General features: G+C 51.7%; 1 protein-coding gene across 1 annotated transcript in view; it reads right to left on the bottom strand.

The window, feature by feature from the left end:
- Nucleotides 1–1555: 1555 nt before the first annotated feature.
- The window catches only part of TSPAN15 (tetraspanin 15), a 41243-nt gene continuing 21234 nt past the window's right edge, over nt 1556–21564 (bottom strand). Inside the window, exons 2-8 of the mRNA XM_080937913.1 lie at nt 15738–15923; nt 14407–14481; nt 7918–8013; nt 5640–5756; nt 3882–3929; nt 2746–2862; nt 1556–2291 (exon numbers count right to left, since the gene is read on the bottom strand). Of these exons, the coding sequence (XP_080794039.1) occupies nt 2142–2291; nt 2746–2862; nt 3882–3929; nt 5640–5756; nt 7918–8013; nt 14407–14481; nt 15738–15923 (789 nt within the window). The 3' untranslated portion in view covers nt 1556–2141. The remainder of the gene's footprint in view (nt 2292–2745; nt 2863–3881; nt 3930–5639; nt 5757–7917; nt 8014–14406; nt 14482–15737; nt 15924–21564) is intronic.

Genomic DNA, 21564 nt, shown 5'->3' with positions numbered 1-21564 from the left:
AAGAACACACTGTTGCTGTCTTCAGACACACCCGTAGAAAACGTTGGATCTTATTACCGATGGCTGTGAGCCGCCATGTGGTTCCTGGGATTTGAACTCAGGGCCTCTGGAAGAGCAGCCAGTGCTCTTAACCACTGAGCCATCTCTGCCGCCCCTTAAAGGTGATTCTCTATTCTTGGGAGACAAGGTGGTGAGATGGTGTCCTTGGCTTTGGGTAACAAAAAGGTGCCATAGTAGGTGAGCCCCGAGGCTGGCTGGAAAAGCTCTCTCCCTGTGTGTTTTTCTTAAGAGGCAAGAGACAGCTTTGTGGGTCAGAGAGCATATAGGAACTTGAACCTGCTTAGGCACCAACCTCCATCCCTGGTGGCAGAGAGAATGACAAAGAGTCACCAGGCTCCGGTTCTAAGTCCCCCGAGTGTCTCAGCCATGCTGCTGTTCCATGGGATCTGTTGTCTCCTCTGAATACAGAAAGATTCTGAGATGGCTGGAGCCAGAGCCAGAGGCTCACCACCCAGCCCTGTGTCCTGATCAAAGGGGCTCAGTGGGGCCAAGGAGATGAAGAAGTTCCAGCCCCCAAATTTCATAAACGGGGTATAGGGGACATACCTGTCATTCCAGCTTTCACAAGGACAAAGCACAGGAATCTGAAGTTTAAGGTCATCCTCGGCTACACAGTGAGTTTGAGGCCAGCCTGGACTACATGAGACTCTGTCTCCACAACCAAAGGGAGATAGGCAGAAACATCCATAGGGAGTGTGAGAGCAGCAGCCCCAGCCGTGCCTGGGTTTGCACACCCAGGAGTCTACACATAGACGCAACTCAAGTGGAGGTTCTTCATAAACAGTCCCATGCCTCAGCGAGTTACTTAACTGTGCCTCTGCTTCCATAGCAACACAATTAAGATGACTGCAAACAGCTGTGAGCATCAAAGGAGTTGTCATTTATGCTAAACGTTTAGGTCTGGCCTCTGATGTTTCTGTCCGTGGTCATGGTGCTCTTTTTAAAGCCCCGCCTCCACCTTTCCTCGTACAGAACCCAAGCCCCCGTGGTGAGGGGGATTTCCTACCCCAGGCTTAGCTGGATTTGAGATTCTTGTTTTATATCTAGTGCCCTAAAAATCTCACGGAAAACCTAGAAACCCGGGAAGGGTTGACTGTTCCTGCAAAGCCAGTTGTCTCCAGCAGGGGGCACCCAGCACCAAGCTTTGCTTGGCATGGGTTCCTGTATATAGTCTACAGAGTCCTACCAAGGCTACTTTCTAGAACACGGCTAAACTTGTGGGTACCATTCTCTTTCCCGAGCCCCAGATTCAGCTACTTCTCCGTGTAACCATTTCTCTACCTGTGGAGCCTTATGTCTTACTATTTATTCAGCCTCAGTTTCCCCTAGTGTATGAAATACCAATACTGTCCATTTTTCCTCCCTGGCCTCAAGCGCCCCAAGCTATGCCAATCTTCACCCCGAGGCAGCTTTTCTTTCAACCCAACAAGAGACTTCCAAATAACACAAATAAACGACCACCCCAAAAACCACATCTTTATTGTTGGATTAATGATCTGACTGGGAGGGATGAGATTGGGTTGGGGGTGGCTAGTTTTGAGTAGCCAGAAACTCATGTTAATTGTATACAAAACATGGTTATATAAAAAAAAATCATGTAGAAAATGGGTGGGCGAAGCAGGAGCCTTACAGAGGACTCAAGGTACCTGTGAACTTGAGACACGGTCCAATCTCGAATCTAGAGCAGTGTGCCGGGGCTGTACCCAGCACTTCCTGCCCCACGGAACAGATACACTCCCTCTCTCCTTAAAAATAAATCACTGCAAACTGCCCTTGAAGGGGCATAATGACCACTGGCCAAGGCACTGACAGGAATAAAAAGAGCCCACTCTGAGCCCCTAAGTTTCCTTTTCTGGGGCTCAGAACTGGATCTGGGCCATCCCTGTTCCCTGGGATCCCACAGGGTTCAGCTTTCCCCTGGGAGGAGTGGCCGTCAGACAGCACACACGGGCACATGCATCCTGGGCTTTGGTCAGTGCCACGGGTGGGCAGAGGCGCTGCAGCTGGTCCTGTCCACCTTGTGTAGACTTGGATGCACGTTTCAGTACAGTCCGGCCAGGGCTGCTGTGCCAGGCCAGGTCCTAATCGGGATAGCACAGACAGCATCCAGTGCCCGCTGTGTCTGTGCGGGGCTTGGCGCCAGGTCCCAGCAATCCATCCGTGACAGAGTGCTCTAAGATGATATCCTCCACTCGGGTGATGTACAGTAGTGTGAGCAGCACACCAAGAAACTGAGGGCAGAGGGGGACGGTGACAGCCCGCTAGCACATGGGCAATCCCTCCCTGGGAGTTCCCTCCCTGGGAACTGGGCTGGGGAAATCAAGACATCCCAGCACCCCCCGCTGCTGGGGCAGCCCCAGGCTGGACCTTCTACACATCTCAGAAACATAGAGACTTCCTGCCCCTGCGCTTAGCACAGCTCCTGCCTCTATCCCAGCTCTGCCACACCTTATCCAGGGGAACCTTGGGAGATTCACTTCACCCTTCGAAGCCCCGGTTTCCACTTCCGCCATTAAGAAGATGTGATAATCAGTCACTCCAACCCCACCGTCGGACTGAAGGCAGAGCCAGTGCAGAGGGAGCAACAGAGGCTCTCCTTCCAGACCCCAGACCCCCACCCAGGGGCTCTGAACATCTGTCCCTCATCACTCAACCTGGCTTCATCTGCACCCATGGACTGCTCACCTGAGGAAGTAGAATGCCCAGTAAGAGGCCCGCCATGATGGTGTAGTTGTCCATGAACCATATCAACACGGCGTTGGTGCAGCCCCGCACGTGAATGATGTTCTGCGCATTCAGGCGCTGTGTGGGAGAACAGTATCGGCATGGGAAGGTGGCCCTGGGTTCCCCAGTACTGCTCCTGAGACAGCACTGGGGACACCGAAGTAGCCCTCTGGTGGTGAGAACTGCTGGGAACTAGCAGTGTGCCCACATGCCTCCCAGACGCCACCAGGGGCTGCACACTGAAGCTTCTAGAACTGCTATGTAACACTTTTCCACAAGTGAAAAAACCCCTGTCATGAAACTGTTTCATGTACAGATTATTAAAAAGCAGCATCATTTATGAACTGCACTACCCTCTTGCACATATGAGCAGGACAAACTGGGCCCCATGGGTTATTAAAAGAAGGAAAATAACTGGGCACAGTGATTCACACCTTTAGCCCTACTGCTCCCTCTGGAGACACAGGCAGGAGAATCTCTGTGAGTTTGAGATGGCCTAGCCTATACAGCAAATTCCGGGTCAGCTGGGGCAACATAGACTTGCCCAGAAAGCTGATGCACCCAGACACCCAAGAAGGACTTTCTCCTCCCCAGGGACTCCTGGGTCCCAGTGTGAGCTGTCAACAACAGGGCTGTGCAGGCAACATATGAGGAGCCCCTGAAAGGGCATGATACCTCATCAGATAAGCCTGCCTGGAGTGGGTACTCTGCAACCTGGGCATATGACCTCTCTTGGCTCCCTGGGCCCTTCTGTGACTGACAGCTAAGGAGAGTTGGGAAATCTAAGTAGCCAGGAACTCTCCGCTATAAACCCACCATTAGCTAAGGAGTGGGACAAAGGGAGCACCATTTCTGGGGACAGGGGGAGTACTATTTCTGGGGACAAAGGGAGCACCATTTCTGGGGATAAAGGGAGCACCATTTCTGGGGATAAAGGGAGCACCATTTCTGGGGACAGAGGGAGCACCGTTTCTGGGGACAGAGGGAGCACCATTTCTGGGGACAGAGGAAGTACTATTTCTGGGGACAAAGAGAGCACCATTTTTGGGGACAGAGGGAGCACCGTTTCTGGGGACAAAGAGTTTCCGGGCTATTACCTCCTTGTCGATTGTTTTGTAGCCGCACATGGTATTGACAACATCTGTCTGAAACAGAAACACATCAGCCACAGTTCTATAGGCTGTAATCTGAAGGACTTGCCTTAATTAATAGAAGACCCAAGGGGCGGGCATACAGTTTGGTGTGGATGAAACTGAGATTTCCTGACCCCAGAATCAGGCTCCAGCCTGTATTTCAACATCCACTTCCAAGAAATGCCCAGTGAAGAACCCCCTACACCTCCCCCTCTCCCCCTCCTTCCCCTATCTCCCTCCCCCTCCCCCTGGGAGTTCTTGTAGGGGATCAGCCCTCCACCAACAGCAGTCTGAGCTCTTAGCTGGAGGCACCCCTGTGGCACCCCACTGCTGAGCCAAGCTGTTCCCATTTTACTGGCTCTCAGGAAGGAACTGCTCAAACCACAACTGGGCCCCTGCCAGCTGCGGTTTACCTGAGGGCAGGACTGGGCCACTGGCCATGCTTCCCTGCCCCTTCAAAGCTGGCTTCACCACAGAAGTTCCTCTCCATAAAAAAAGGGCCACTTTCCAGGGCTTCTTGCTGCTGACTGATTTATCCCTGGGGACTCTATGGTTGGGCTCTAGCCCCCATCAATTCCTTCCCAAGTAGGCCCCATGACAATGCCTATCACTGTGTGGGTCCATAGTGGAGAGGTAGAACCCCAGGTCCAGCCTGGATCCGGCTTGGGTTTCTGCATATGTAAGACGCCTCCACTAGACCAGAGTGCCACTGGTGCAATGACAAAGAGAGGAGCGGCAGAGTACCCCAGCTTTCACAGGGCAACTTCACTTGGCGATGCTCCAGACTCTGGGTGAGGCCCACCCACAGGCACACCGTTTCCATGGTAACAGACAGGGGTGGTAGGCACAGCTGTTGAAACCATCAACAAGAGACTTCCAGTGTGTGTGTGTATGTGTGTGTGTGATGTGTATGTGTTGTGTTATATATGTGTGTATATGTGTGTGGTGTACAGTGTATATTGTGTGTGTGGTGTGTGTATGTGTGATGTGTATGTGGTGTGTGTGTGATGTGTATGTGGGGTGTGTGTGATATGTGGTATGTGTGTGTGTGATATGTGTGTGTGTGTGTGTGTGTGTGTGTGTGTGTGTGATGTGTAGAGTATGCGTGTGTATGTATGGGTGTGGGTATGTATGGAGGGGATTAACTGTTAGGCTTTTCTTTTCTTCTTCAGTCCAGAAACTGGGCATTTCCTGACATACTTGTCACACATCAGAACTGACAAGTGTGGTGACCTCAGAGCTCAGCATCCCAGATGACTGGGAAGTGACAGCCGAGAGGCTCCTGCTGGAGAAAGTGGAGGCTGGCATTTACATCACCACATCCCTTCTGGCCAGGCTCTGCTGCCGGGGCTCCCAGCGCCTGTGATGTACTCGGTGGACTGGATAGAGCCTGCTGTCCCTGCTGAGCGCTCTGGCTCCCTGCTGCCTGGCACAGCCCTGCCAACCTTAGGCAAGTCCCCCTAAGTGGCTTAAAGCAACAGTGCCCCAAACAGGGCCCCCCAAAGTGGTTGTAAGGACGGAGTAACTACAACCAAAGGCCAGGCCCACACATTCACAGAGGAAGATGACCACGCAGCTCCCCCTTGCCAGAGCCCCTGGGCTAAGGGAAGCACAGCCCCAGCCACCACCATCTGCCCAATCCCAGTGCCTGCTCCACTTGGGCAGAGTGAGAGCAGTGTCTGGCAAACGGGGTGACACCACATCCACAGCCCGCGTGGTTACCGTGGTCCTGATGCAGCAGGTGTAGGGCACCCCGCAGGCCAGGGGCCCAGGGGCGCTGCAGTCGTGGTACTGGTTTTTGCTCCAGTCTCTGTAGTCCTCCCCGCCACAGCATTTGAACTGAGGGGAAAAGCACCAAGGAAGAGTTGTGGTCATTGCCAAGGTCAGGGTCAGACAGCAGGAAGCAAGAGCTAAGAAAGGATGCTGATGAGGTATGTGGATGGGGGGGGGGGTAGCAGGACCCCATGAGGCCATACTCTGTTAGGTCAGAGCTGTCAAGAGCGCCCATGAAGAAGAGAGTGAGCTCTCCACTCTGGAGAGCTTGCACAGCAACGCTGGACCACTTCCATTGGATACCAGGCGGTGACCAGACACAGGATGGGAAGTCTGTCCCTGGCAACTGGTCTGCACCTTCTCCAGATTCAAGCCCTGAGGCAAAGGTCTGACTGGAGAAGACAGCCTCAGAGGCCAGAGCCTGGTGAAGCCCTGCTTCACCCTGACCTGAATACCTACCATAGGCTCTCCCCTTAGCTTCTCCCTCCTACCTCTATTCTCTGCACTGGGACCCGTGGATGGAGTGGGGGACAGAGAACAGTTCTCTAGAGGGTCTGTCTGGGACAGTGTCCTTCTGGGCTCAGCACAGACAATGTACAATCATTTGGGGAGACAAGAGTATTGGCTAAGTGACAAGAACCTCGGCCAAGCATGCAGGCATGCCTGCTATCCCAACAGGAGGAACACTACAAGTTTAAAGCCAACCTGGACTACATGGTGAACTCTAGTATAGCCTGGGCTACAGGGTGAGATGCTCCCCCTCCCCAAAAGAACAACTCCAAAACTACCTTGGGGAGGGGAATGACCTCTTAGGAAGGGATGCTGAGTTCCCGGGCACAGGGAAATGGGGAGGTGGGGGAGCTTTAAACATGACCGTCCAGCTGCAACATGAACAAGGAGAGGGCAGTCAACATGCATGTGCAAAGGTCCTGTGCAGAAACAAGGCTGCGTCTCAGGAGCAGGTGGGGCGGCCAGTGAGCAGAGGGATAAGTCCAGGGAACAGCAGCCGCATGTAAAAGATCCGATCACAGCCAGAGAAAACAGGGCTCTGGGACTGTTTCAGGGTAGGGATGTGAAGGATGGCGTCATAGGATGTGGTACACACAACCTGGGCACCCTTCTGAAGTCTCCACAGTGCCCCGTATCCCCTCGGGCTCCACAAACGCCTATCCCATCTGTTATGTTGAACGAGGGCCATTTGTTCTGCTGCAGATAGATACATGTTCAAATCCCCACATTACCACTCCAGCTGTGTGGCCATGGGCAAGGCTGTCGCCCTCTCTGTGCCTTGGAGGCTTATCTACTAGAAAGAGCAATGCCAACTTTGGTGGGCTGGGCTCTGATGATAAGAGAAGCCCTGTATGAAGCATTCTGCACAAGGCCCAGTAAGCATTAGTCACCTCCTATGGCCCAAGGAGAAATTAACCCCCCTGGACCAGCCAGGGGCTGGTTCCAACCAAAGCATCCACCCAGAGAATGACTCTACTCTCCCAGCCTGGAGTTGGCAGAATGTTGCTGGCACTAAAGAATCTCCCAGGAGCTGCACCTGTTTCTTCTACAGAGAGGCATGGAGCCAAAGGCCCAGGGTGTGGTGAGGCTGGCCCCCACTGAAGGCTTGCACAGCGGACCAGGCACACCCAACCACCAGACTCCACCAACACAGTCCTTATCCGGGAGAGACCAGAGTCAGCCCTAGGGTGCAGACAAGAAATTCAGGCCTGGAGACTAAGAGGGAGGCAGACAAGCCCAAGAAAAGGGTGGCCCCACTGTGACTGTTGCACCCACATGCTGGGCTGAGCCTTGGAGAAAGAGAGACAGTGTCTCAAGGGGACACACAATTATCGCCACGTTAAAAGATGCGTCAGAGAAAAGGGAGGGGTCTTGTCCGGTGTCCAGTGGAGGAAGCTGGGATTAGGAGAGAATATTCTCCCCATCTTTGTTAAAGTGAGCTCTCCACACTAGACGGACTAGATTCAGGGGACTGGACACCAGGATATGGCCAGCCAGTCCCAAAAGGACATCCTTGTCACATGGCATGAGCACTGGGACTCTGTAAAGTGACCAACGAGTTTTTCCCATGTTTGAAGGGCCATCTGTGGACCAGCTACTTGCATGGGGAATGGACAAGTTAGCTGGCCCTTCACCCTACTCTCTAGAATAGAGCTTGAATTCAGAGCAAGGGTACTGGAGGTCCCCCACTGTCCCTCGTGCCCCGCTGCCCAGTCACCTTCTTCTGAACAAAGTCCATGATGTTCTTGAAGTCCAGATCATCGTAGTAATTCTCGATTCCTCTCCGGATGTTGTCATTCAGAAAGTCAATGGTCTATACAGAAGGGGAAATTGCCAAGGAAAAGGAGCACACATCAGAGGCCAGCCCCAGATTATTCTAGGGGTCCAGGTTAGCACAGAGGTGAGGCCAACAGCTCTTACCTGCCTGAGCAGAAGGTCCCCTCCACACCGCACCTGGAACCCCCGGGACTGCCCAGCCCACACACCTCCATTTCCCAAGCTTCCAAGGTCCAGGTCCTGAAAGGCCGACCTGCCGGGCTCCAGCTCTGAAGCAGTGCCCTGGATCTGGGCCCCAACCCTCCAATTCCTGGCTATACTCTCTCCCTTGCCCAGTTGGAACCTTCCGTTGGTTTTCCAGCCCATTCTCCGCTCTCATCCCCCAACCTCTTGCTTTATAAAGGAAACTGAGCCCCCCCCCCGGAGGGGGGGAAGACCAAGGGGCTGGGAGAAGAGGGGAAATAGAGGACAGACTTCACCCCGGGTCACAGAGCAGGCTGGGCAAGACTAGAACCCAAGACCTCTGACACCCTACACGGGCCCTTCTTCATCCCTTGGTGCTCTGGCCCTCAAGCCACACAGACTCCTCCCAGTTTGGGAGTGGCCAATCTCTACCCGGAAGAGCGCCAGAATGCCACCCTCTCCCATTCGGGCCCGGGCTGTGATCCCTGGAATACAAAGCGCCCACAGCAGGCACTGCTGGGGCGGTGAGTGAGCAGCCTAGCCACGGGCTTGTTGTGACAATTGAAGCTTTCAGAGCAGAGGCAGAGACTGGGCACAAAGGGGCATTCTTGGCTCTGGTATAGGACAGATGAGCCAGACAATTCCTGGGGGAGGTGCCCTGAGGTACACTGCGGGTGGTGGGGACCAGCTCCTAGGCCCTGTTGGGATTTAGTTTCCCATTGGTGAACCAACCCTGGGGACACTAAGCTAAGAGAGAAGAAACATCAAGTGTCGTAGTCAAAGGCTCAGCCCCTGCTGCTACGGGATCCCAGGTACATCTCTTAATCTCAAGCCCCCCTTTCTCATCCACAAAGTAGGGAGGCAAATACAGTCAGCCTTCTCGAGGTGTCAGGAATTTGAACTACCCCCCCCCACACACAAAAGTGATTGTGGATGCTGATCACTTGGTAGGTCCTGGTAACACCGACAACTCTGCATGTGGGAAACAGATCCTTCAGGAGTGTCACAGATGAAGCCTCAGTTCCCAGGGGTGATAAGGCTCACGGCTTGCCCATAGGACTTCCTGCAAGAACAGTGGCCCCTCCTGTGAGCATCCTGGAGCTTACCTGAGACACCTGTAGCCCTGAGACCAATACACCTCGTCCAAGGTCCCCCAGCTGCCTACCACACTCCACACTGCAAGCTAAGAAGCCTAGACTCGGGTGTTCCTGAGACCTGTAATACTCAGAGTCAGGTGAAGGCAGAGACTGGCTAGGGAGCCTGGAGGACCCCACTCTCACCCCATGATTACCAGCAGCAGCACGGACCCCAAAGGAAAGAGAAGCCACAGGCTTCTAGGAGAGGCTCTAAGGTTATCAGCACACAGCCCTTCACAGGTCTGGCCCTTAACCCCAGGGCAAAGGTTGAGTGGATCTGTCAGCCAGGCTGCACAGGCAGAACCAGCCAGCTCTTAGCTGGACCTCCCCCTCCAACTCTGCCTGCCTGCTCCTCTAGGGGAATGTGGTGACAGGCCAGATGGCTGGGGTGGAGTGGGGATGAATAAGAAACAGGACACCAGGGTGAGGTCTGTCTGCCACCAGAGTGGGGCAGGGAATGAATGAGCTCAGCAGCTTTGAATGATGTACTGTAGGGGTTTCGTTGGTTGAGCTAGGCTTGTGGGTGACACCACCGTTAGACTTGCCTATGCCAGGAGGGTAGAGATGTGGCAGGAACAGGGCTGTTCCATTCTTTAGGCACCAGGGCTGGAGACCTGTCTCACCGTGCCCTTCCTCCCTCAGCCATCCTAGGTCTCCATGGAGTCTCTTCCCTCGGGGATAGATAAGGACAGGAGGCAGAGTGGCCTGGGTAGGCTAGTGGGGTCTTTGCATTTTCTCTCTCCCTCCTTCCCTTCCTCCCTTCTTCTCCTGATAAGTCTAGCTAGTATGGTATGTGCTGGCCATACTCAGACAGACCAACAGACCAAGCAGACCCACATACCCACAAGGACCCTATTTCTATCTAGTGAGCTGTGTTAGCCCTGTTGGCAAAGAAGGCCCTGCGGGAAACCTCTCTGGCCACACGTGGGAAGTGGAGGGTCCTGGGCCCCACCAGCTCACATAAGGTAGTTCTTGGAGTTGCTCTGGCTGTTGCAAACCTGCACTGCCCCTGGAATGGTGTGTGCAGTGTGTGTCCTGGGAACATAAGTGGGACACTGAGGAGGACCCTGGGCTGTGGCCATTGAAGAGAGGTGGGAGAAGGAACAAAGTCCCATGATGCACTTAGGTTGTGCGGTTTCTGGATTGTAAAATGCTTTGTTAGGGTTAGCAGTGCTCAACATGCAGGATTCAAGGGACTTGGAATCAGTCAGAGGCCATGCCCCAGTGGGGACAGGGCATAAAGGGTGGGAACTCCACTCCCAAAGGCCAGCCATGCCACTGTCCCCAGACCCAGCTTTCAACTAGGTCACACCAACAGGAGCAACTTCCGCCAGCAAGCTGCCTTTCCCTAGTATGGCTAGCACAGGCCACAGAGAAACACATGACCCAGAGCAAGCAAACATCCAAGACCACGTGACTTCCAAAGTGTGTTAAGCCACCAGGTAAAGCCATGTAGACCTTCTTTTCTAGAATTTGCCTTTAGATCTGCATTTCTAGCCTCAGGTGCTTCTGCCTCTCACAGCATGTGGTGCAGCCCCACATGGACAAGCGTGAAGGGACCCAATAGTGGGGTCCCTCAGGCTGGCTGCCCTAGGATCCAGCCCCTCTGGAGAAAGAATTGCTCTGGGTCCCTGCAGGTTGTGCAAAGCTTCTGAGACCTCAGGCTGGAGGGATGGGGGATGTATATTCAGGTTCAGGTGCTTAGCCAAGGGGACTGTGGAACTACCAGCTTTCTCCTGCTGCTAATTTCAAGACATCCTAGTAATGCTACAGCAGGGTAAGAAAACCAAGGTGGTGCTGCCTGCAAATCTCTGGCCTGGCATCAGAAATGACCAACACATCCTCTGATCAAGACAGAAAGTGGCTTGCAGTCACCTTGTTCTGCTAGGGAACCTACCAGCTATAGCCCGAGGCCCTCCAGTGTTTCTGCTCAGTTTTGCCGCCTCTGATATCCCTGGTACCTTCATGATGAAACCTAGGGCAAGCTAGGACAAAATTAAGTATGGCGAATACAAGTCAGGTTCGGGGTCACCAGGTCCCATGCCGGTGCCCAGGGTCAAGGCACTGAGTTTTTTTCTGCTGGCCTCCAGTTAACTCATCACCACGATCTACACATATGCACAGACTAAGGAGCCACTGGGCTTTGATTGTTGGGTCCCCTGATTGCAGCTGCCTCATCTGACTCAGGGACACAGTTTCTTCTCGAATATAAGCATCAGCCTCTCACTAATTGGCCTTGGCCATGTCAGGCTTCTCCTTGAGAACCTGACCTGGTGACTAGTGCTTGGCTGTCACCACAAAGCAGACTCTCAGAAGGAGCAGGCAAGCCATGGTGCTGGACACTGAACTTGTTCTCCAATGGCTGAAGAAACCTGTCTTCTCCTGAGGAAGTAATTCACTTGGGCACCCTCCTATCCCCACTCCTCCCCCTCCTCCCCTTCCTCTTCCACTCTTCATCCTGCTCCCCTGATTCCACCCCTCTCCCTCCTCCTCCTCACCGACACCTCCCCCACCCAGTAGCTTCCAGTAGCTTCTCCTTCCCCCATATTCAGTGCTGGCCTGGCTCCGGTCTTACAAAATCACATTGCATTCTAGCCAGAAGAGGCATGCATAGCGATTTGTTTTTGTTGTTGCTGCTGGCTTTGTTGTTGCTCAATGTGGCATTCTGCATATCACAGAGAGGGAGGGGGAAGGGAGAGGAATTTGAGATCTAGAAAAATATATATATATACATATATATTTATATAAAGAGAATCAATCAATGCTTTTTTTTTTTTTTTTTTTTTTTGGTTTTCTCTGGGTCTCACTTTATGGACCAGGCTGGCCTCGACCTCAGAGACCTGCTTGCTTCTGCTTCCCACATGCTGGGGTTAAAAAAGCATCACTGCATGCCCAGCTTCAGGTTTTTCTTTAAAGTGTTTTTAAAATAGGGACTTACTTTGTAACCTACATAGGCCTCAAAGTTGCAGTCCTCCTGCCTCAGCCCTTCAAGGATTACTCCTCTAGGATTACAGGTGTGGGTCACTAGGTCTGCTATAGTCTAACAATTTTAAATGTCATGATGAATATATTGTGAATGCTTTTTTGAGATAGGGTCTTGCTGTATACCTCTGTCTAACCTGGTACTCACTACATAGTTCAAACTCTCAACTGTGGCCACCTTCTCCCAAAGACTTCTGCATCCTTTACTACAGCTTTGACACTGGGATTTTGTTGGTGGTGGTTGGTTGGTTGGTTGGTTGGTTTTTTTTTGAGAGTCTGTCTACATAGCCCTATCTGTTCTAGAATTCATTTTGTAGCCAAGGCTGGCCTCAAACTCACAGACATCCCCCTGTCTCTTCTTCCTGAGTACTGAAATTAAACCACACCTGGTCTTTGGCATGCTTAGTTTTGAGACAGGGTTTTCAGTAGCTGAGGTAGCCTCAGACGTACTAAGGAGTTGAAAGATAGTCTTGAACTTCCTCCACACAGGATGAAGCATACATTTCAGGGGCCATGGGGCCCATAGGGCCCATAGGGTGTGGGAATAACTAGAAAGTCATTTGTGACCCAGGCCCTGACTTCCTGAACTGTGAGGCCTGAAGGTCCCTAGAGGCTCCCAAGGCAGTGGCTGTTACTCAGCTCACCCCTCATTTAAAAAAAGGAAGTGATGTCATGTCCCCAGCTGACCTACAAAGCACTGACACATGAAATCTGACAGCCTAAGAGAGGCACAGTAGAACCAGGGCTAGCTCATTTGGTAGGAACAGGTCTATTAAAGCCACAAACGGTGCTGACCATGAGCCTGAGGGCTCAGACAGGAAAGTGCTAATCTAAACTCCTGCAAGGCCAGTGGCCAACTGAGAACTGATCACACACAAAAGCATTTCTACACACGACTGTAATAAATACCTTTGTCTACTCAAGCCTGCTGGGAAGTGAACCAATACCTCCTTCCCGCCAGCTCTGAATAGGTGGACTGAAAAACAGGGAAAAAGAAAGCAGAAAACCAAACTAACAATGTAAGAACCTGGGGTGCAGGCAGCACACATCACTAATCCCAGCACTTGGGAGATGCAGGCAGTAGGTTGCTGAAGTTTGGTCTTTTGCTGTATTCTGTAATGCTGAAATGAAGGCTCCCAAGACCTGGTTGCTGCCCTAGAGCCCAGAGTCCACATTGCACAGAGATCCAAAGCCACTATGTGGCCTTGCCCCCCACAAGTTTTTCCCATTGGTGAATAAAGATGCTGACAGCCAATAGCTGGGAAGAAGAAAAACAGGTGGGGTTTAAGGTTCCTGGGTTTGGGGGTCAGAGGAGAGGGGGTCAAAAGAGAATCACAATGGGGAGGAAAGTGGAGGAGGAACAGAGAGATGGGCCAATAGGACTTAACAGCAGCCCAGATGAAATGTAGTAAGTAATAACTCGGGGTTATCGATAGGAAAGTAATAGCATAGAGGGTAAGTATCTGCCCAGATCTTGTGCTGCTTAAAGCTTATTGTAGATAATAATGTTCTTTCATCTGGGAACTAAATGGTCAGAGGCGGGGTAGAAACCTGGCTTGGGATAAAAAAAAAAAAGTCTACAACCGTAGGCAGTACATCTTTGTTGCATAGCTACTTTGAAGCCACCAGACCATAGAGACTCTATCTTAGAAAACAGAACACACACGCACACACACACACACACACACACACCACAGAGTGGGGAGAGAGTTGTGCCAGTCTATGGGGTCCTCGTTTTGCAGACACTGCCAGGTCTTGGGTATCAGGCATTGCCCACTCAAGCTGATCTGTATATACTGATCCAAAACACGCATCAAACCCACCATCTGTGATCTGGGGACATTTGCCCTCACTTCCATCTGAGCTGCCATTGCTTCTTCTCTGGATGACTGCCCCAGCCTCCCATGTCACCCTTACTGCTGCCAGCCTGCCCAGAGGTTCCGCCTGCCTCTGCTCTCCCAGCCACATTTCATGATGTGTGTGCACATTTCAGGAGCTGCTCGTCCTGGGCTATCCCAGCTCACCTAACCATCTGTCTATCCTGCCCACGGCAGAGCCCTAGGTATAGCCCAGCGCATACATGGTGGATGCTGGTACACATAGGACCAGTGATGAACCCAAAGGCCTACCTGGTTCCGAAAGATCAGAGCCACAATGCCACCGATAAGCTCCATTACCAGGCAGATCCCCAGGATGTACATAAACTGCAAAACAAGAAGCAGAGATCCATTGGGGGATTGGTGGGAAGGCTCAAGGGACTCCGCACTTGCACTGAGATCAACTGAGCCTTGTGGGCCCTCCTGGATAACACAGGACTGCGCTGGAGAAGGCTTGAACCTAGAGAAGAACTGACTTGCCCCAGGCAGACACTCCGTGTTTTTCCCAGGGGTCCTCAGTGGGGTCTAGAGGAACAGTGAGCTCTTTCCCCACTTTGAGAGTAGTCTTCCTCCCTCTGACATAGCAGAGGGAGCAGGCCTGGGCAGCGCTTCCAGTCCCTGACACCCCACCGCACCCCTAACAGCTCAGAAGAGGTTTCCTAGTCAACCAGGGGGTACCTGAAGTTTGGAGGATACACACTCCACCCCCTTCTCCTGTCCAGAGGTTTCTCCTGCCTCAGCCTTCCCACACCCTTTTTATGATACAGAGCCTTGACTTCCCAGGTCACCTAACTTTGTCTTTTTAGTCAGTCTAAAGGGAACCATCCATCTTCCCTGCCCACGGCAGCACCCTGGGTTAATAGATATTGACCACATTGATTCTAGCAACTTCCAGCCTTGGGCAGTACCAAGACCCTGCTTGTGTGACTATAAAGATATTCCTTCAGAGGGATGGTGGAGCTACGGAGGTAAAGACACGTACAACAAAGGAAGTGGCCCTTCACACCCAGTGTCCACAGAATTGAGGTGTTGTCCCTCAGCTACAGATGGGCTGTGTTGACTATGACCATCTAATGGACGTGTGAGCTGAGGCAGGTACTCCGGAGCACTGGGACTCCGACCAGAGTGCCCAAGAGAGATGCCCTGGGCTCAGCAATAAAGACTCTGGGCCCGAGGATGACAGTAGCAGGAGGTGACAAATCAGACTGCCTAGCCTTGCCCGGTGGTGCAGTGAAGGATCCCTGGCTGTGTGAGCCAGATGACTCATCACACCCCACCCCCACACCCTGGCCTTGCTTGCTTTCAGCTGACTGCCATTTCTCCCATGACAACGGAGAGCAGAGATCCCAGCATCTCTGTAACAGCAGTATTCAAGTCAGATGCACATGTTGATGTGAAGTAGCCAGGACAGGCCTGGACCACTTTGTTCCAAAGACTACTGGGTCAGGAACTGTGCTGGGGCAGCTGGATTGTGTGAAAAGCAGAAGGAATTGAGCTGGCCTGGAGGGACAGGCCCTTCAGCTTTCTTAGAGACACCAAGAACCACTGCCTACGTATGATGAAGGATGGGAGGAGCCACTTACCGACTGCAGAAGGCACAGGTTGTCCCGGAGGGAAGCCAGCACCCCGATGAAGGAGACAATGAACATGACTACCCCCAGGAGGATGAGGATGATGGCTGGGGCCAAGAAGGCGCTCTCAAGGGTTTTGTATTTCTGCCGCTCCGCCTCTGCATAGATCCCCACCGACAGGACCAGGCCCCCAATCAGCTGCACAAAAAAAAAAAATAGAAGTTGAGGGGCTGTGGAGGTATAATAGTTCAGTTGGAGCAGGCTTGCCTGCTACTCAGGAGGACCTCCTCGATCCACTGCTGAGCATAAACCAGGAGCAGTGGTGTATGCTCATAATCCCAGCATTTAGAAGGTGGGGTCAAGAAGATCAGAAGCTCAAAGCCATCCACACAGTTCTGGACAACTGGGCTACATGAGGCCCTGTCTCCCATAGATAGATAGATAGATAGATAGATAGATAGATAGATAGATAGATAGATGGATGGATGGATGGATGGATGGATGGATGGATGGGTGGATGGATGGATGGATGGATGGATGGATGGACGGACAGACAGACAGATAGATGAGGTAGGTAGATAGATTAGGTAGGTAGGTAGGTAGGTAGGTAGGTAGGTAGATAGATAGATAGATAGATAGATAGATAGATAGATAGATAGATGAATAGATAAATAAGTATTTTTTTCAAAAAGCAGAGGTTGGGCTGGTGAGATGGCTCAGTGGTTAAGAGCACTGATTGCACTTCCAGAGGACCTGAGTTCAATTCCCAGCAACCACAGTGGCTCACAACCATCTGTAATGGAATCATATGCTGTCTTCTAGTGTGCTGAATACAGTTACAGACTCATATACATAAAATAAATAAATCTTTCTTTAAAAAAAGCAGAGGTTGAGATAGGAGAAAGTTGTTAGACAGCTACTTGGCCTTACTCAAGGGATCTCTCTGGGACTTGTGGTAGCAGCCAGAAGACACGGGCTCCCCCAGAGGACTACACACAAGGGACTCTGCTGTGTGTTCAGCTATGTTCCCTCACACTGAGCATCTCAAAATGTGACTATATTTGGAGCTGAGACCTCAAAAGTAGTAATTAAGTTAAAATGAAGTCACTAAGGTAGCTCTAACCCGTATGAGTGCTATTGTAAGAAATTTCAGGCTGGGAGAATAGCTCGGTTGGTGAGAGCTTACCTAGACTGCAGATGCCCTGAGTTCAATTCCCAGCACTGCAAAAACTGGGTGGTGGCTTACACACTGGAAGGCTAAGAACAGGACAACCGGCGGTTAAGTCCTCTCTGGCTACATTCAGGTTTGAGGCCAGCCTGGGATACACAAGACCCTGACTGGAGAGGAATTGAGGAGGAGATATTGAGGTCACCACAGAGAAACACACAGAAGGAAGGACACAGGAAGATGCACAAGGAAGACGTCCCCCTGGGGACCAGGGAGATGACCTGGAAGAGAACTCTGTCAAGAACTTAACCTTAGCTCTGACCCACAAACTGTGAGGAAAGAGAACTCTGTGGTGGTGTATAATAAAAGCCCCTGGAGGCCGACACCAACTACAGAGGGCAGTGCTGGTGGACCAGGGATACGCCACTGCCCGCAGCGTCAGAGAACATGGGTTTGAGTCTCTGCTCTGGGACAGGCATTCCCAGGAGTCTACATTCTCATCTGTGTAACGGGTATGAACACGCTCAATGCTGTCTTGCTCACCCCACAGCTTGTTGAAAGCTTTTATGAGATGATTAAGATAGACATTCTAGAAACACAGGGGCACAGGGTCACTGCCATGCATACTCAACAGGCTTGCCACTCCAGGGACGAGTCCCAGCTGCTCAGGGACCAGACACTTCACTTGGTATAATATCACAAATGAGGAATTTCCCTTCAGAACGACAGTCGAGAAGGCTAAAGGTCAGAATAGAACCAGAGATTTCCAGGGGTTTAAGTACACTCTCTACTTCCTAACAGTTTAACACTGATGTGGTACATGCATTAGCCACATGGGTTCACCGAATGACCTTCTGTTCCCCATTAGCAGAACATGCTTCCCTCTGACATCCCATGGCACGCTCTCCCAAACCTTTCTCTCAGTGTGTTCGGTTGTCACTAGCCTCGTGAAGCCTTGTGGAGCCACAGTATTAAACACTGGAAATCCCCGATTGTCCTGGTTCATGTGCTTGCAATTTTACTTCTCAGGAAGCTAAGTGGGAAGATTCTAGGTCAGCCTGGACTACATCAAAGACTCTCTTCCATTCTTTCTCTCTCCCTGACCGCTACACACACACACACACACACACACACCATAAAAAGTAATTGTTTTTTAATAACAGAGAGGGATCCCTCCCCGTGAAACTTCTCAGATCTTTTTTTCCTGGTTTATTTTTTCTCCTTTTGTGCTTGTGAGTATGTTAGATGGGGTGTTTAATATGTTCGTTTTGTTGATATGCAGTTTTATGTAGCCCAGGCTGGTCTTGAACTTGCTGATCTCCTTACCTCTGTCTCCCAAGTACCGGGATCATTGCATGCACCATCACTCTGGGATTTCTGCTTATTAGTATTAAATATACATTATTTTTAAATTATATTACATTTATTTACTTATTCGGGGAGAAGCAGCCTGTGGAAGTCAGAAGACAACTTCCACCATGCGAGAACTGAATGTTGAGCTCAGGTATTTGGGCTCTCGGCAGGCACCCTGACCCTGTGAGCTACCTCACTGGCCTTTACATCATCCGTTGTGCTGGTTTGAACAGGCTTGGCCCAGAGAGTGGCCCTTAGGAGGTGTGGCCTTGTTGGAATAGATGTGGGATTGTTGTAGGAAGTGTGTCGCTGTAGGGGTGGGCTTTGAGGTCCTATGTAAGCTCTGCCCAAGGCGGAAGAGACCCTTCTCCCAGCTGCCTATAGAATAAGAGTCTCCTCCTGGCCTCCCTCAGATCAAAATGTAGAATTCTCAGCTCCTCCTGCCCCATGTCTGCCTAGACACTGCCATGCTTCCTGCCATGATGATAATGGACTGAACCTCTGAACCTGTAAGGCAACCCCAATTAAATGTTGTCCTTTGTAAGAGTTGCCTTGGTCACGGTGTCTCTTCACAGCAGTGGCAAACCCAAACTAAGACAGCTCCCTAAACATAGCAACTCCAGGACAGGTAGTATTTTGATAGTTCAGAGCACCCCTTGTCACCATGGCAGTCCCAACACTGAAGAAGCCTGCTCAGCATTTACACCCCGTGTCTGCTGAAGGAATGTGGACTGCACTGTCCTACAGACATCACTTACCCCATGTCTGCACCACCAAGAATTCTGGCACCAGCGCTGTGTATTCTAGAGGGCAGGGAAAGGCCATTCACTCTATGGACTTCTCTAGCTCACAGAAAGCAGCAAGGAGGAGTAACAGAAGCCATATTCAAAGTGAGAGAAAGGACAGATATTACTGACAGTGTTGGAGAGCTATGCTGGGGACTCAGCAAGCCCGGCGGGTGGCTGCCACCAAGAGAACCACAGAGGCTGCCCCACAGTGACTTCCAGCCTTTTGGTGGCCAAAAGAGGCTCCTTACAGTCTGTGGGAACCTCACACAGTGCCAAGGCTATCCTATGGAAAGGGAAGTACCTGCTTCCGCCTGAGCTCAGAGAAGTGACAGGCATGCTGGGAGCCACAGCTCTGTGGCACAGAAACAGCTGACAGGATCATCGGGAAACCAGCGCTCTTGGACCCAGAGTCCTCTTAGATGTTAAGCTGAGTCTTCCTGGAGTGCTAATGGCATGGACGGATCAGCCAGTAGTTCCATATGAACAGGTTAGCGAGAACGGAAACTCTTGGTAAAAGGATCCAAAAAGAACAGTTGGGCTAATGAGACCCTATCTTGAGAGAGAGGGGGGGGGGAGAGGGAGAGGGAGAGGAGAGAGAGAGAGAGAGAGAGAGAGAGAGAGAGAGAGAGAGAGAGAGAGAGAGAGAGAGAGAGGAGGGAAGGGAAGGGAAGGGAAGGGAAGGGAAGGGAAGGGAAGGGAAGGGAAGGGAAGGGAAGGGAAGGGAAGGGAAGGGAAGGGAAAGGAGGGGAGGGAAGGAAGGGGAAGAAATAAGTCCTGCTCTCCCAACAGTGGGGAGCTAAGAAACACAAAGTATAAGGATCCAGGGCTATAAAGCAAGTTTGAGGCCAGTGTGGGCTACATGAAACTCTGACTTAAGAAAAAAAGGCTAAAGTGGCTGGGGCTATGATTCAGTGGTTGAGCACCTGCCAAAAAAGCCACCTGCCTAAATGATTCCACACCCACGGGACCGTTCACTGCATTCTAACCCTGTGTGGGTCAGCCCTGAGATGCCTGAACCTTGGACCCCTGGATGCACTTCCCAGGAAGAGAGTAAGGCTAGGCTTGGCGTGGGCTTCTGGACTTTCAAAGCCTATATCTCCCAGTGGCACTCCTCCTCCAACAAGGACACACCCCCTAGTCCTTTCTAAACAGTCCACAAACTGGGGAAATCAAACATTCACACACCACCATAGATGGTGACATTCCACAGAGCCCAGGAGTTGTCAAGAGTCCAGGTACAGGCAATCGAACATGCCCGGACCCAGTGTTCTTGAAGGGAGGAAGCGGTGGAGCTTCATGGAGTACGTTGGAAAAAAGTTTGAATATCATCCTGTAGCTAAACTGTACAGCTCATCCACCTTAGTATGTTCAGGATTGATTACATATGTTCTGCAAGGTTGTAGGCATCCTGGTGTTAAAGCAGTCCTACAGGATGGACTCTGGGCCCTGGTATCTCCCTTCTGCTTGCTTCCGTCCTAACCAATCCCAGATCCCAGACCTGTCCCCACACCTCTTTCGTGCCCGAGTCTTTGCTTCGACTTGGCCTTTAAATCCATCCCTTAAATCCCAGAGCTGTGGGGCAATTCCAAACACAGACAATCTCAGCCCTCTGCAGAAGGACACTGGGTGGATTCTTTCATTTTTACAAGCTCCCTGGAACCCTGGGTCCACTCCAGGACAGCCTTGCTGGCAGTAAAACCAAACTTCCCTTGGTCTGATCACATCTGCTCCCCCCATCGGCGGCTTTTACTATCTCCTTACTAGGCTAGCCGGTCACAAGAGCGCCTGTCCTCCAAAACCTGGGCGAAGCTCCCACATTAGTCGCCATCATAGACCCATCTCTCGTGGTCAAAGATGGTGTCACCTTTCACACTGTCCCCGCCTCAGCACAGGCTAACCCAGGCTCCCTGAGTAGGTGTTCGGAGCAGCGTTGACCGGGACAAGATGCGGGCAGGACTCTTCTGGGGAATTTAACATTTTCCAAGTGATATTTACATCTCTGATGACATCAATTTACCCATCTGGGTATAAAGTAATCAGTCAGTGCCAGCATGCAATCCGGTCCCCTCCTTCGCTAATTATAGCCCTGGCCCAGGCAGCCTGCCACCCTGCTCCAGTGCAGGAAGCAAACAGCTCATTTGTCAAACAGGACGGTTCCAACTAAACGGGCGCAGGGTAGGGGCACAGGCCATACACAGTTGGGACACAGTGGGAAAAGAACATGCTGCTGGCAGTCTGTGACCAGGCCTTAGACTGTGGAGCCAGGCTGCCTCTTTGCCCTTCTGAGCCCTGTGGTCCAGGATGAACTGGGCCCTTTCAGAACCAGCCTGGAGCTCAGCTTTGTCATGGGCTGAGACAGACCCAGCTGTATGAAGCTACTGGGAAGCAGGCCATCCTGTGTGGTACCTCAGCACCTGTATGTCTTTAGGGTGCATCTGGTTGGTCCCTGGCTGGCTCGTCCCAGCTGGAACAGCTTTCCCCTCAAAGGAGTCTTCGAGGTCCATTTTCAACCCTGATGCACATTACAGGG

The sequence above is a fragment of the Micromys minutus genome, assembly GCF_963924665.1.
Source record: "Micromys minutus genome assembly, chromosome: 25".
Lineage (NCBI taxonomy): Eukaryota > Metazoa > Chordata > Mammalia > Rodentia > Muridae > Micromys > Micromys minutus.
Note: the sequence above shows the minus strand (reverse complement) of the source record. Positions and strands in the feature narration are given on the sequence as shown.